The 14,981-nt window shown below is 37.8% G+C and overlaps 2 protein-coding genes across 10 annotated transcripts; one reads left to right on the top strand and one right to left on the bottom strand.

Moving 5' to 3' along the window:
- LOC110437181 lies at nt 1,272–4,891 on the top strand. The gene is made up of 3 exons (XM_021465524.1): nt 1,272–1,742; nt 3,452–3,523; nt 4,124–4,891. The coding sequence occupies exons 1-3, from the start codon at nt 1,578–1,580 to the stop codon at nt 4,232–4,234; spliced, it is 348 nt and encodes a 115-aa protein (XP_021321199.1). The 5' UTR covers nt 1,272–1,577; the 3' UTR covers nt 4,235–4,891.
- On the bottom strand, nt 9,272–12,448 carry LOC8077828. Of its 9 annotated transcripts, XM_021464440.1 has the most exons (11): nt 12,325–12,440; nt 12,116–12,246; nt 11,922–12,016; nt 11,540–11,647; nt 11,317–11,399; nt 10,915–11,048; nt 10,551–10,600; nt 10,335–10,427; nt 10,124–10,215; nt 9,825–9,931; nt 9,272–9,621 (listed from the first exon to the last, which is right to left on the bottom strand). In XM_021464440.1, the coding sequence occupies exons 1-11, from the start codon at nt 12,386–12,388 to the stop codon at nt 9,580–9,582; spliced, it is 999 nt and encodes a 332-aa protein (XP_021320115.1). In that variant the 5' UTR covers nt 12,389–12,440; the 3' UTR covers nt 9,272–9,579. The 9 variants fall into 9 exon arrangements, with proteins under 9 accessions (XP_021320115.1, XP_021320114.1, XP_021320118.1 ...); XM_021464439.1 differs by having other exon boundaries at nt 12,116–12,448; XM_021464443.1 differs by lacking the exon at nt 12,325–12,440 and having other exon boundaries at nt 11,540–11,651; nt 12,116–12,142.

Below are 14,981 nucleotides of genomic sequence, written 5' to 3'. Positions count from 1 at the left end.
CTGTCATACACTGAACATTGTTTACCCTTTCCATCTTTATCCATGCACACGATGACACAAAGGGCAGGATTTTCCGTCCCAATTCTTCCAAAGCCACGACCATGGCACCACTAATTGTTACAGCGATGGATAACAAATTGCTGAAAAGGTAACATATAACATTCGATTCCTAATTTTCTTTCAAAAAAAATCCCAATCCTAGTGTGTAATGTGTTCTCAGGAAAAGGAACCATCCAAAAGATAGCACCATAATCAATTTTTTACCATTCCAATAACGTTACCAGGTAAGACACCGCTACGGTTGCAATCTTGATGTCACTATCATTCACAGTTCTCTGCAATCCTACACAAACGCCGAAGTGAAAAGAAACACCATCATTAAGATTTGGAAGATTGAGAGTCTGGTATACATAACTTTTTTTTTAGACGATGGAAATAATATCCCAGCCTCATGAGATGCTTTTGGCCAGTCTGATATACATGAATGACCGCTGGGAAAAGGGAAATGGATCGAACTAACCTAGAAAAGACAAAGGAGAATATGGATCTTCTACATGTAGGTGAGAACTATTGTTCTAACCCCAAGGTAGTTTCTACAACTTCGCAGCCATAATTCAGCTTAAAATAGTCACTTTGTTAAAATATCCCTATGAAGCAGAGCACAAATAGTTTAACTTGCAAGACCCTCCTGCATATCAAATCCATTATTAAATGCAAGTTTACATTCACATACGAACATATTAACCAGACAGGTAAAAGCCTAGGTCACTATCAGAATCACTACTTATCAATCTACTGCAATATCCTAGGGCACACATTGGTACTAAATTAATTTTCCCTATGATTCTGATCAGGATCCATCAAGTATTATCTTTTTCATCTTAAAAGCCATCAAGCATGTCTTACTATCTGTGGCTGCATGACGAAGTGTTTGAGACCCTAAAGCATACAGTATAAAGTTCCCACTGTTTGGATACATGAAAATAGAACCATCTTTTATCTTGAGTCAGTAAGCAAGATAACATGATCAGTATTCTCCCCTAAACCATCCGGCAGCTTCCAATAGGAGAAGCAGGGGCCACGTCACTCCAAATTCTCTCGTCCGTTGGATCTTCCATGCTGTGGTCTAGAAAGCTTGGAGTGGCTTTTGCTAGAAGCAGCTCCCCCTGTTACTTCTTGTCTTCTACTGGCTTCCTCTCTGCTTCTCTCGCTGCTATCCGGCTTCTCTTTGGAGCCGGCCCAGCAAATATATACGTGAGCTTCTGATTCTCCATACCGATCCTTCCACCGAAAAAAACGTAGTGCCTCCGCCTCGTCTCCTCCTCGGACCTCTCCCGCTCCGCACGCAGGACACCGGTGCCGCCGCCGCCGCTCGCGCCCCGCCTGTGTCCGTGCCTCCCCTTTCTCTCCCTCCCTCCTCTCTTACCGACGCACCGGCTTGGCCCGAACGCGGCCGCCTCCATGCCCCTTGTGCGGCTAGCCCCTAGGTCCATGTGCTCAAGGAAACCCTAGGTACGGGAGCTCAAGGGCTCGGCTGTGCGTGGCATCTTCCTCTCCGGTGGCGCGACAGCACGAGAATGCACCGGCGCCGTGGCCTGGGTGCCCCCTTCCCCCGGCGTGCCCCCGACACGGCATTGCAGGGCGAGCGAAGCCGTGCAGCTTCTCAGATGGCTCCACAAGGTGTGCGTGATGGGATGCTCCTGCGTCGGCGCACCTCCCCGTCTTCTCACGCCGGCAGTGTGGTGCGGCATCGCCTCCTCCTCTCCTCCCCTTGCATTCCCCCATTCTCCAGTTCCATTCAATTCAATATTTCTCCATCTTGTTTTCATAACTACATCTTTCTTATTTTGGCATACTGATTTGCTCATGCTGCAGTGATGTGGGCTAGCTCTCCCCAGTGATTTGTTGGGGGATCGTAGTTAATTAGTTCATGTATTGAAAAGATTGTACTAAATCGTGAGCTTGTTAGGTGTTTTATGTTATTGTTCCAGCTGCTAATGTACTACTTTCAGTAAGTAGACACAAAATTACGGCAAATAAAGTATATAATATATGACAATAAGAGCGTTGGTGCTCTTGTTACGTGGATTACAATCAGATTGAATTTGTTTCCTATATAGAGTGCTACCATGGCAGCTTGCATTCCTGGACTACAGTTTTATTTTCAGTGCTCGCTATTTCCAAAATTGCTTTGCTTGTTTACCAATGTAGGTTCTTTGTATTTGAAATAAATATTTGTACATGTGGATGGCGAGCAACACAACAAAAAAGGCGATGAGGATTAAAACCAGCTTGAATTAAGATTTACTCTTCCTTTCATTTTGGAGAGATTAGGTAACTGCTAATGTTACCTGTTTGCTTTTATTTGGGTTTTATGAGCTAGGAGCTAAAACAAAGAATTTTCTGCCAAAGGTGATTCCTCTGAATTTGAAATATCAGGTGATTAGTATGTCATCTTGAGCATGGCATAGGATTGGTAAATTTTTATAAGCAATGGTCCAGTGGTCTAACTTAAATTTATCTAACAGAGGATATTTTCTCTTTTATTTGTCCATGTCTGATACTTCATCTGTAATACTCATGACGATGGGCTAACTCTAGATTTGTACTCAGTTGATAGGTTTCTTGATGAACATTTATTAATCATGCCACTTTGTTTCATGCTTCTATTGAAAAATAAAATAAAATGGTTCATGTTCTTATTCATGTAACTGTTGCTAAACCCAGTGACTATGATGTATAAATATAGCATCAGTTTCATTGATTTGCACACAGTAAACATACCTCCTGCCACAGCTATTTTTTATGTTGTCCTTGCCTCCTCCTACCTTCCTATTTTAAAAATCTCAGATTTATTTTCTTAGTTCCTAAACTGACACTCCAGTTTGTGTGCACATTTTCTACAGGTTCACTATGCCACGAGGGTTTTAACTCAGCTTCGTAACATTGAAATGATTTCATGTATATTACGACTGTCAGGTTTTAAGTAGTGTTGAATTTTCAACACCTAATCACCAGTGTTAGTTTACAGTGCTTTGTGTGGCCTTGCGTTGTAAATTTGATGCTTAGGTTACCTTAACTGTACCTATGTGAAGACAACCTCGCAACCTAATTCATCATTGTAGAAAACAACGTACCCTCTACTGTCATGTGAGGTGGGTCTGCTCGCCTATCACTCTTCATTCTATGCTACGTGGCTGAGTTCCCATAAATGAGTGTTGGTATTTGTTGCCTATTCAGTCACATACTATGTGGCTGGAACTGCCTCTTACTAATGAAATTCGAGCTCCTGATATCATTTGCCTGTGAACTGTGATGATTTCCTACTTTGTCTAATCTGAGCTATGCCTTTCGTATTCGATCTCATACTTGCTTATGATTGTTGCCTGTGATATCGATAAACACGTAGTTTTGCAGTCTGAGGTTGCTTTTAATGTATAATTGGGTTCAGGTAACTACGACATTATTGCTTACTGAGGACCTTGTTGACAACATCATAAGACCAGACTCAGTGGATATCCATGTGAGTATAGACATCAATTTCTATATGTTGTTTGTCCATAGAAATATGTTATTTCGGTGCGTTGCATGCCTCTTACTTAGCTTTTTTTAACCAGTGTTCCCATATGATAGTCATTGCATAAATAAGATTGTCCATTCGCACTTTAAAATACAAAGTAGCTGAAGGGTATAGTCGATAATGTTTTGTGAGCGTTGGTTACTCCCATTTATGGATTAAGAAGTTTTTCTTTTGCTGCTGATTTCTCTTTTTTATGTTGCTTCATAAGCAGTGATGCTTCCCTGTTTTACATCAATAGATTATATTTTCCTGCACCTTATCTTTGTCCTAATTAGGGGTAGTCATGTGTATAGGTTATTCACAATGTTTTTTTGGTATTTTTTCCTCTCTTTGCTTCCATGTTCTAGGGGAATTGCCTATCTGTCCACAACGACAATGATAATGATAGAAAATTAAATATTTAATATTTCTTTCTTTGATTATTTTATGCAAGAATAGATTTATTTATTGTTGCCACTATATTCTTGTTAATACCATTGACTAATGCCTGCCTGGTTACCTATTCCTGTATGCCAATTACCAATGCAAATTATTGCTCTGTAGATTTTCAAGATGTCACTTCATTTCCTTCCAATTCTACATTACCAAGCAAAGCAAGCTCCAGTTTGTCTTCATGTCTTGATAACATGGGATATGGGAATACCACCCACTTGATGATACTATGATAGTCGAGAGCACATATACATCTTGCTTTGGCCGATGCAAAGGTACATGTCAATTTTCTTGTGTACTTTCCTTTTGTCGATATATATAGACTATCACTGTATTCTTCTTATATATGTATATAGTAGTAAGCCATGTGTGCCAAAATTCTACGGGTCATCACATAAGGCAAGATGCTGCATTTGTCAGATATAGGACAATACCATGTCTGCTGCAGTTTTGGATTGCTACTGTCCAGCTTCGGATTGGAATTAAGTATGTGACTTCACAATACGATTTGACAAACACACTTTAATTTGTCTTCTCTGCGTTCAGTTCCAACTCATCTTGTGGTTTTTACTAATTTAGACAAAAGGAAAAAAATGTTCTTCAACCAATACAAATGAATGGAGTAGGTTGTTTCTAGGAGCACTAATTATTTATGGCAGCTTTGTGAGTAAAATGAAAATCCTTTGTTCTTCGTGATGCTTTGTTCTTTAAATTTCAGAGAAACACATCAACTGAATTTAGAATTAAGGGCTATATCTGATTGCTCCCTGTTTTAGTCATCTTTTGGTGGATATATGTTCACCGCATTGAACTGAGATTGTTTTCTTCCATTATGATATTTGATTTCCATCTACAGATAATTTGTGTTTATGCAGATAATTTTAGTAGTAGATCATTTTGTACATGGGTTCCAACAGGCTTAAGTAGGTTCTGAGAAAGATTATTGAAAAGATTGTACTAAATCGTGAGCTTGTTAGGTGTTTTATGTTATTGTTCCAGCTGCTAATGTACTACTTTCAGTAAGTAGACACAAAATTACGGCAAATAAAGTATATAATATATGACAATAAGAGCGTTGGTGCTCTTGTTACGTGGATTACAATCAGATTGAATTTGTTTCCTATATAGAGTGCTACCATGGCAGCTTGCATTCCTGGACTACAGTTTTATTTTCAGTGCTCGCTATTTCCAAAATTGCTTTGCTTGTTTACCAATGTAGGTTCTTTGTATTTGAAATAAATATTTGTACATGTGGATGGCGAGCAACACAACAAAAAAGGCGATGAGGATTAAAACCAGCTTGAATTAAGATTTACTCTTCCTTTCATTTTGGAGAGATTAGGTAACTGCTAATGTTACCTGTTTGCTTTTATTTGGGTTTTATGAGCTAGGAGCTAAAACAAAGAATTTTCTGCCAAAGGTGATTCCTCTGAATTTGAAATATCAGGTGATTAGTATGTCATCTTGAGCATGGCATAGGATTGGTAAATTTTTATAAGCAATGGTCCAGTGGTCTAACTTAAATTTATCTAACAGAGGATATTTTCTCTTTTATTTGTCCATGTCTGATACTTCATCTGTAATACTCATGACGATGGGCTAACTCTAGATTTGTACTCAGTTGATAGGTTTCTTGATGAACATTTATTAATCATGCCACTTTGTTTCATGCTTCTATTGAAAAATAAAATAAAATGGTTCATGTTCTTATTCATGTAACTGTTGCTAAACCCAGTGACTATGATGTATAAATATAGCATCAGTTTCATTGATTTGCACACAGTAAACATACCTCCTGCCACAGCTATTTTTTATGTTGTCCTTGCCTCCTCCTACCTTCCTATTTTAAAAATCTCAGATTTATTTTCTTAGTTCCTAAACTGACACTCCAGTTTGTGTGCACATTTTCTACAGGTTCACTATGCCACGAGGGTTTTAACTCAGCTTCGTAACATTGAAATGATTTCATGTATATTACGACTGTCAGGTTTTAAGTAGTGTTGAATTTTCAACACCTAATCACCAGTGTTAGTTTACAGTGCTTTGTGTGGCCTTGCGTTGTAAATTTGATGCTTAGGTTACCTTAACTGTACCTATGTGAAGACAACCTCGCAACCTAATTCATCATTGTAGAAAACAACGTACCCTCTACTGTCATGTGAGGTGGGTCTGCTCGCCTATCACTCTTCATTCTATGCTACGTGGCTGAGTTCCCATAAATGAGTGTTGGTATTTGTTGCCTATTCAGTCACATACTATGTGGCTGGAACTGCCTCTTACTAATGAAATTCGAGCTCCTGATATCATTTGCCTGTGAACTGTGATGATTTCCTACTTTGTCTAATCTGAGCTATGCCTTTCGTATTCGATCTCATACTTGCTTATGATTGTTGCCTGTGATATCGATAAACACGTAGTTTTGCAGTCTGAGGTTGCTTTTAATGTATAATTGGGTTCAGGTAACTACGACATTATTGCTTACTGAGGACCTTGTTGACAACATCATAAGACCAGACTCAGTGGATATCCATGTGAGTATAGACATCAATTTCTATATGTTGTTTGTCCATAGAAATATGTTATTTCGGTGCGTTGCATGCCTCTTACTTAGCTTTTTTTAACCAGTGTTCCCATATGATAGTCATTGCATAAATAAGATTGTCCATTCGCACTTTAAAATACAAAGTAGCTGAAGGGTATAGTCGATAATGTTTTGTGAGCGTTGGTTACTCCCATTTATGGATTAAGAAGTTTTTCTTTTGCTGCTGATTTCTCTTTTTTATGTTGCTTCATAAGCAGTGATGCTTCCCTGTTTTACATCAATAGATTATATTTTCCTGCACCTTATCTTTGTCCTAATTAGGGGTAGTCATGTGTATAGGTTATTCACAATGTTTTTTTGGTATTTTTTCCTCTCTTTGCTTCCATGTTCTAGGGGAATTGCCTATCTGTCCACAACGACAATGATAATGATAGAAAATTAAATATTTAATATTTCTTTCTTTGATTATTTTATGCAAGAATAGATTTATTTATTGTTGCCACTATATTCTTGTTAATACCATTGACTAATGCCTGCCTGGTTACCTATTCCTGTATGCCAATTACCAATGCAAATTATTGCTCTGTAGATTTTCAAGATGTCACTTCATTTCCTTCCAATTCTACATTACCAAGCAAAGCAAGCTCCAGTTTGTCTTCATGTCTTGATAACATGGGATATGGGAATACCACCCACTTGATGATACTATGATAGTCGAGAGCACATATACATCTTGCTTTGGCCGATGCAAAGGTACATGTCAATTTTCTTGTGTACTTTCCTTTTGTCGATATATATAGACTATCACTGTATTCTTCTTATATATGTATATAGTAGTAAGCCATGTGTGCCAAAATTCTACGGGTCATCACATAAGGCAAGATGCTGCATTTGTCAGATATAGGACAATACCATGTCTGCTGCAGTTTTGGATTGCTACTGTCCAGCTTCGGATTGGAATTAAGTATGTGACTTCACAATACGATTTGACAAACACACTTTAATTTGTCTTCTCTGCGTTCAGTTCCAACTCATCTTGTGGTTTTTACTAATTTAGACAAAAGGAAAAAAATGTTCTTCAACCAATACAAATGAATGGAGTAGGTTGTTTCTAGGAGCACTAATTATTTATGGCAGCTTTGTGAGTAAAATGAAAATCCTTTGTTCTTCGTGATGCTTTGTTCTTTAAATTTCAGAGAAACACATCAACTGAATTTAGAATTAAGGGCTATATCTGATTGCTCCCTGTTTTAGTCATCTTTTGGTGGATATATGTTCACCGCATTGAACTGAGATTGTTTTCTTCCATTATGATATTTGATTTCCATCTACAGATAATTTGTGTTTATGCAGATAATTTTAGTAGTAGATCATTTTGTACATGGGTTCCAACAGGCTTAAGTAGGTTCTGAGAAAGATAATTTGGCAGGACAGAGGATGTGATCCATGTTCATACTTCCCGAAAGGAGTCCATCGAAGCATCGGATCATATGATTCATTGTTTCCCAACTAATACAAGGAGGATAAAATGAAAGTGGATATTAATCAATGTTTTTTCTCCATGTCAAATACTTGCATGTTAGCATCAGGGCTTGGGTCGCAAAATCAGTGTGGTTCAGAAAATTGGTTGTGTATCTCTAATTTCCTTACATTGAGTTCTATCAGGTGTTAAAATTTGTGTTTGGCTCACAAACAACACCACCTTTAAACAATCATATTATGTAAAATCAGGATCTTGCTGTATGAACCCCATCTGGGTAATGCTTCAACCAGCTGTGTAATGTTAGAACCATACTCTATCATGCTAAGAATCTGTCCAGATTATAGTGCTTCATTTACTTTCAGTGCATACCCGACTCTATAATTGCTTTATACTATATTTCATCCCAATATCTGTATGTGCGCGCGATGGCGCGCGCTCTTCACTAGTTTTCCTTGATTGATGGCAAGAATCAAAGGTGACTCCTACAATTATATAAAGCTATAGGTGACAACTGATACTGGATGAGAAAACTTTGAATGAAATGAAATGGTAATTTTTTACAGAACATTTCCCAATAGACAGACTATTTAGTGCTCCTGGCTAGTGGCTACTGTGCAACAGAATTCATAAATAATAAAATCTTGTAACAAGAAAAGTGTATCTCAGAACAGGAAAAAAAAATCTTGTAACAAGAGAATGCCAGAATGGTGTATCTTTAAGTATGTATAGCTAATATATCATCTAATCCGTGGAGTGTGGAAAGCAGTTACGAGAACATTTTATTGATATGTTTATTTGGCAAAGAGTATGTGTTAACAACACAGCTCCCAATAAAAATATAAAAAATAGTACAGTGTATCAACTCATGGAGTTAATAAGGGTAATCGAAATAGTAGGTTAGCAACAAAGTGAATAGGGAAAACTTATTGGAATAGGAAAGGCACAAGAATCGAGGATCGTGTACATGATTGTTTAGGAATCCGAGAACAAGGGAATTCCTTAATAAAGTTGTTTGGATGCTTCACAAGAGAGAAGCACGCAGCACAGGCAAGAGATAGACTCAAAGGAAAATTTCTTGAGATTGAACGTCAAGCTAAACTTCCACCGAACATATTATGTTGTATAGCAGCTCCATCCAAATCCTAGGAGTCACATAAGATTTCTGTTTTCCCATAGGATTCTGTTCCTGTGAAATTCCTATATTCCATCCAAACCTAAAGTTTAAGGTTTCATGTACTAGAACTAGAATTATATGCCTGTCATAAAGTATAAACAATTATCACAGAACTGGCTTCTGTTATTTAATTGCCTTAAACAAATGATTATACATAGCATGATTTCTTCTAGAGCTCTAAATTTCGACTTCATAACACAGTAAAATATTAACACACTTTAAGAAAAAAAAAGTTTTTAATTAGATGCTATGCATCAAATCTAAATACACCCAGTTAAGCAAAGGGTTATCTATCATTGTGTATTTGATAATGACATACTCTGATACAAGAAAGCACAGGACGAAATCAATCTAACCAAGTTAAATCTTCAAGATGCCTGCAAAATCTCCCTGATATCATACCCTTGCATCTGGAGCACAATAAGCACATTCATTAGTCTGATTGACTTCAAATAACCACATTTTAACCAGTCTGTTTAAGATTAGCTTAAACATATAACTTAAAAGTTAGATGTGTTGCCCCTACTCTGACCTGTACTCCAATGCTAACTGAAATCTACCTTACAAGAAAAATAAGGGACTAGAACAGAATAGCCAGAAAGATAAGATCTACCTGAAGAAAGGTTAGCAACAATATTACTCCAGAGTTCCAGACAGCATGTATGGCAATAGGAGTTAGAAGATTGCGGGTTTGAGCATATGAAAATCCTAAGACAACACCTGTGCACATAAAATGGATGGAGGAAATATAGTCAGCAATAAATGTCAAATCATGCTAACGCAATAGTTCTAAATATTATATGTGACTTTGAGATCATTTCAGTGCGTTTGGTCTAGCTATGTTAAGATACAAAGATTTAGATATTGTACATTCTTTTCTGGTTTTATGACTATTATAGATGTAACAATTACCAAGCACAAAAAGCTGTGGGAATTCTCCTGGTGTAAGATGAGCAAAGGCAAACATTGCAGCAGTGATAAGCACAGCATATGGAGTAGAGAACCTGCATCAGAACAGTTTATTCACAGCTTAACAATAAAAGTTAGATCCAGCCATTTAAAGCATCCTACTTATGAAGATGATTTTTTTTTTTTGAAAGGAGAACAAGACATGCATATTTACCACATAGTCAGGGATACCATAAGAAATCCTCGAAACACAGTTTCCTCCAGAATGGGTGCCAAAATCCCAGTGATGCCCAGCAAACAGGCAGTGCTGCAATAAAGGAAAAGATGTTAAACAATCAAGTAGTTTATCTTGCCTGACCTATATACAGACATGCGATAACTTGTAATGGCTTAAGATAAAAGAGAAAACAAGTAAATCATATGTCCACACCTAACGTTTGATGAGCCAATCAGCGGCAACAAAAGGACCAGCGAGTCCGTCTGAAAGACAAGGTACAAGAACTGGATCACTATAGGTAATATTTAGCTAGTACACATTTTCACATTTATGTGATACTATTGTGTATGCAAGAACTACACTATGGAATTAATATCTACATGTGTGTGTGTGTGTGTTTGGGCCTTTGTGGGGAGAGGGGGGGGGGGGCTTCTTCCCAGATCTGTTAACTTGCAATATTCATATTTCCTTTTTTTCTGTCAAAATAACAACGATGTATGACATTTAACACATTTGAAGACCTTTAAAAAGGAAAGGGCAACTGAAGACTTGTTCTGATAGCATAAAAAGGCTGTACCTCTCTCTGTGGTGTTTCACCGTTCACAAATGTCATTGCAGCACCTGCTAAAGCAATAGCCACTACTGCAACAAATAGGCCGATTCCAGACCACAGAAGCCAACCGTTTTGCAGCTTAAATGGTTCCTTGAATTCTGAAAGTTTAAGGATACGAACATCACTAGACAGTTGTCTACAGCTTAAGAACAACCTGAATTAGCACAACACAGCCATAGTACAAACAGAAAGAGTTACTATTGAACACAGATATCCATATTAGATATTAAGTAATTTCATTGCACTTAAACATCTTGTACAGTTCTCTTATTAAGTTAGGTAATCTTTGGAAAGGAACTAATATGTGACTAATGAATAGGAAAGAACATGAAAATGAACATAAACGTAGCAAGATCAAACTCTTACCATAGCGAAATATATCATCTGAGAATGGTCGAAATGTACCGGTGATGCCAAATATAACTCCAAGTACAACTACTGTCGTGCTACTGCACTTGCAGAAATAGAAAATGGCAAGTAATGTCACTCTGACACAAGATATTCAGAGCATGCAGCATATTCACAAATCGAATTGAAAACTCTGGTACAAATAAAGTTTTTACATAGAGATAGGAACTTAGATCTGTACAGTTGTCCCAAGAAGAGAATTTCTGCCTTCTCATCTAGAGTTGTCCCCCCAGCTTGAAAACCTAGTTGCTCCAAAATAAATTGCTCAACCATCCCTGTCAAAAGAAAGCTGTCTAAAGAACATTCAGCAACATTTTCAAGGAGGCATTTGCAACAATTCAATATGCTCTAGTTATTTTGGATTGCGATCACGCTAGAATATTGCTTCGCTGTTGAGAATAGAACACCACAAATTAGTCCCCGCATTACATATTTGCACAAATGGCGTTTCTTTTTATTTCCTTTTTTAGGAATGGAAAATGGATTTCTTCTTACACAACGTCATAATAATTGGAGGTGCCAATCCATTGTACCAATCAGCAAAGGTGTAGTATTACTATTACCTTACTGCACATGCCACCATGGTGAGGGAAATCGTTGGCCACTCCCACGGAACATCCCACCTGCGAAGGACTGGCCACTCATCCGAGCTTTTTCCCTACCAAAATAACATCATGGCAAGGCAACGCAATTGTTCACGACTGACAACTGAAAACTCTGAACTGTGCCCACAACAGCATTTTCATAGCTCACGCACCTTATCCGGTGGAGGCGTGGGCAGTCCGTTCTTGGTGTCGTAGGAACAGTGACAGGCGAAGCCCGTCGCCCCCGTCCGCCGGCCGGTACCTGGCGGCCGCGGCACGAGCTGCTTTGCCACTGCCGCCACCACTGGACGGCGGCATGTTCTTGGTGAGGGAAGTCGGTGAAGGCTTTGCTTGGAAAGGAGGTAGGGGGAGGGGGGCCTACTGCGGCGGCGCCGGCTGCACAGCGGCGGGCTGGGGCGGAAGAGGAGACACGGCGGGGAAGCCATTGAAAACCGTGGGGACTTTTTTGCGGATACGCCCACGCGGGATAAGGAATCACGGATTCACAGAGCAGGCCAGTTTGGCAGCCGCTCCTCGGACCTGGGCCTTTTTACTTCCATCCAAAATCCAAAAATTTTTCAAGATTCTTCGTCACATCGAATTTTTATACGCATGCATGGTATATTAAATATAAATATAAATAAAAGCTAATTGCACAGTTTGGTCGAAATTTACGAGACGAATCTTTTAAGCCTAGTTAGTTCATAATTGGACAATAATTATCAAAAAAAAAAGTGCTACAGTATTCCGAAAACATTTCGAGAAGGAACTAAACAAGGCGCTGAAGTCATTGGGAAAAAATAGCAAAAATATGGATCAGCTCTTTTAAAAACGTTTGTAAAAATTGGTTCAAGTGACAATTTATGTTTCCATGGCTCTAGCTTTTTATTTCTTTTAAAAAAACGGTTCTGACTTTTTCTTGACTTTTCATTAGAGCTATTTTTTTAGAAAAATGGTTCTGACTTTTCCTGACTTTTAACTTTTACTTGACTTTTTACTAGAGCTATTTCTTAGGCCTTGTTTAGATGCACCAAAAAACCCAAAACTTTATAAGATTCCTCATCACATCAAATCTTGCGGTACATGCATGAAATATTAAATATAGATAAAAAATATAACTAATTGCACAGTTTACCTATAAATCACGAGACGAATCTTTTAAGCCTAGTTACTCTATAATCCTACTACTAAAAAGCCTCCAAATAAATCGTCCACCCGGCCAATTCGCTCGCCTGCACCATGCGTCACTCGCCCGGTAAAATTTTCCACAAGCTCTCGGGTCGTATTTCCCATGGCTCTCACTCCAAACTCCAAAGCTGCCTGCCTGCGACCACCTAGAAGAGAGAGAAGGAGAGCAGTCAAATATGCCCCACGCCAAAGAGAGAGAAAGAGCAGTCAAGCATGGATGTGTTTTTTTTTTTTGCCCTTAAGGACACTCCCAATAGTTTCTATACCTATTAACTTTTATAGACACTATATATATAAACTATGGTCCCAATGGATAGTTTCTATAGAATATTTTTTTATCCAATCACATTCATTCTCTCTCCATTCTTAGCCAATCATATTACTTCATGTCTTGGATTTTGTGTAGACATGGTTTCTAACTAAGACCCAGTTTCTATGATTTTTGCTCTCTCTCTTCAATAACTCTCTTGCCACATCAGCAAAATGCTTAGGTGGCACTGCAATTAATATCTATAGAAACCACGATGGTTTGTGCATTGGGAGTGCTCTAAGGGCATATGCCCTCACTCTCCCACCCATTGGATTCGCATTGAGAAGTGTACAAACACACATCTCAAAGCAGTTTTGCATTGAGATGTGTGTTTACACACTTCTCAAAGCGAATCCAATGGGTAGGAGAGTGAGAGCATATGCCCTTAAGGGCAAAATTAACTTTACCAGTCCGCTGGAGTTCGTGCTCCACACACAGCCTGCAATACTTTGAGAGAGCAGCCTAAGCATCGAGAAATGTATTTAAGAAATATTGTTCAATCATGAATTAAGTATGTTAAAAAAATTTGTCTCATAAATTACAAGTAAAATCTATATTTTATGTTTTATATATGTACCACTGAAAATTTTTGTAAATTTTATTTGAACTAAGGCCTCGTTCACGAAAATTTTTGGTTTTTGCTACTGTATCACTTTCATTTGTATACGACAAATATTATCCAATTACAGAGTAACTAGGTCCAAAAGATTCATCTCGTAAATTATAAACAAACTGTGTAATTAATTTTTATTTTCGTCTATATTTAATACTTCATGTATGTATACAAAGATTCAATGTGATAGAGAATCTTAATAATTTTTGGAAACTAAGGGCACTCACAATGCAGACTCTATTATAGAGTCTAAAGTTATTTATTACCTCAAATAATGTGGACTTAGAGTCTAAATAAGACTTAAGACACTCACAATGCAAGACTCTATCACAGAGTCCAAGACAATTAATTACATATTATTTATGGTATTTTGCTGATGTGACAGCATATTTATTGAAGAAAGATTTAGAAAAAATAAGACTCCAAGTCTTATTTAGACTCTAAGTCCACATCGTTCGAGGTAATAAATAACTTTAGACTTTATGATAGAGTCTGCATTGTGAGTGCCCTTAGAATCTTATTTTTTCTACCTCTTTTTTCAATAAATATGTTGCCACATCAGCAAAATACCATAAATAATATGTAATTAATTATCTTAGACTCTATAATAGAGTCTTGCATTGTAAGTGACCTAAACAAGGTCTAAAACCCTAGAGAAATGTGAGATAGCGCATGCCGGCCATGGAGTGGACAGCGGCAAATCATGCAGGCTATGCATGCCTCAGCATGTGCCTAGGCTAGACCTAGGGACTAGGGAGTGGAGTGGATACTGCATGTAGGGAGTGCAATGAAAATATGATTAGAATACAGAAGCGTGCAATTTGTCCTTGTTAAGTTCTGATTTTTTTTTGTTTTTGTTACTTTAACATTTTCATTTTTATTTGAAAATATTATCTAATTATAGACTAACTGCGCTCAAAAGATTTAT

The sequence above is a fragment of the Sorghum bicolor genome, chromosome 7, assembly GCF_000003195.3.
Source record: "Sorghum bicolor cultivar BTx623 chromosome 7, Sorghum_bicolor_NCBIv3, whole genome shotgun sequence".
NCBI lineage: Eukaryota > Viridiplantae > Streptophyta > Magnoliopsida > Poales > Poaceae > Sorghum > Sorghum bicolor.
Note: the sequence above shows the minus strand (reverse complement) of the source record. Positions and strands in the feature narration are given on the sequence as shown.

Excerpts from the sequence above, each read along its gene's own strand:
- LOC110437181 (XM_021465524.1), top strand. The coding sequence starts at position 1,578 with ATGCACCGGCGCCGTGGCCTGGGTGCCCCCTTCCCCCGGCGTGCCCCC. Across the intron at positions 1,743-3,451 it reads CTTCTCACGCCGGCAGTGTG|GTAACTACGACATTATTGCT; the intron begins GTGCGGCATCGC and ends AATTGGGTTCAG. Across the intron at positions 3,524-4,123 it reads CAGACTCAGTGGATATCCAT|ATTTTCAAGATGTCACTTCA; the intron begins GTGAGTATAGAC and ends ATTGCTCTGTAG.
- LOC8077828 (XM_021464439.1), bottom strand. The coding sequence starts at position 12,388 with ATGGCTTCCCCGCCGTGTCTCCTCTTCCGCCCCAGCCCGCCGCTGTGC. Across the intron at positions 10,601-10,914 it reads GTGAAACACCACAGAGAGAG|ACGGACTCGCTGGTCCTTTT; the intron begins GTACAGCCTTTT and ends CTTGTCTTTCAG. Across the intron at positions 10,216-10,334 it reads ATGGTATCCCTGACTATGTG|GTTCTCTACTCCATATGCTG; the intron begins GTAAATATGCAT and ends GTTCTGATGCAG.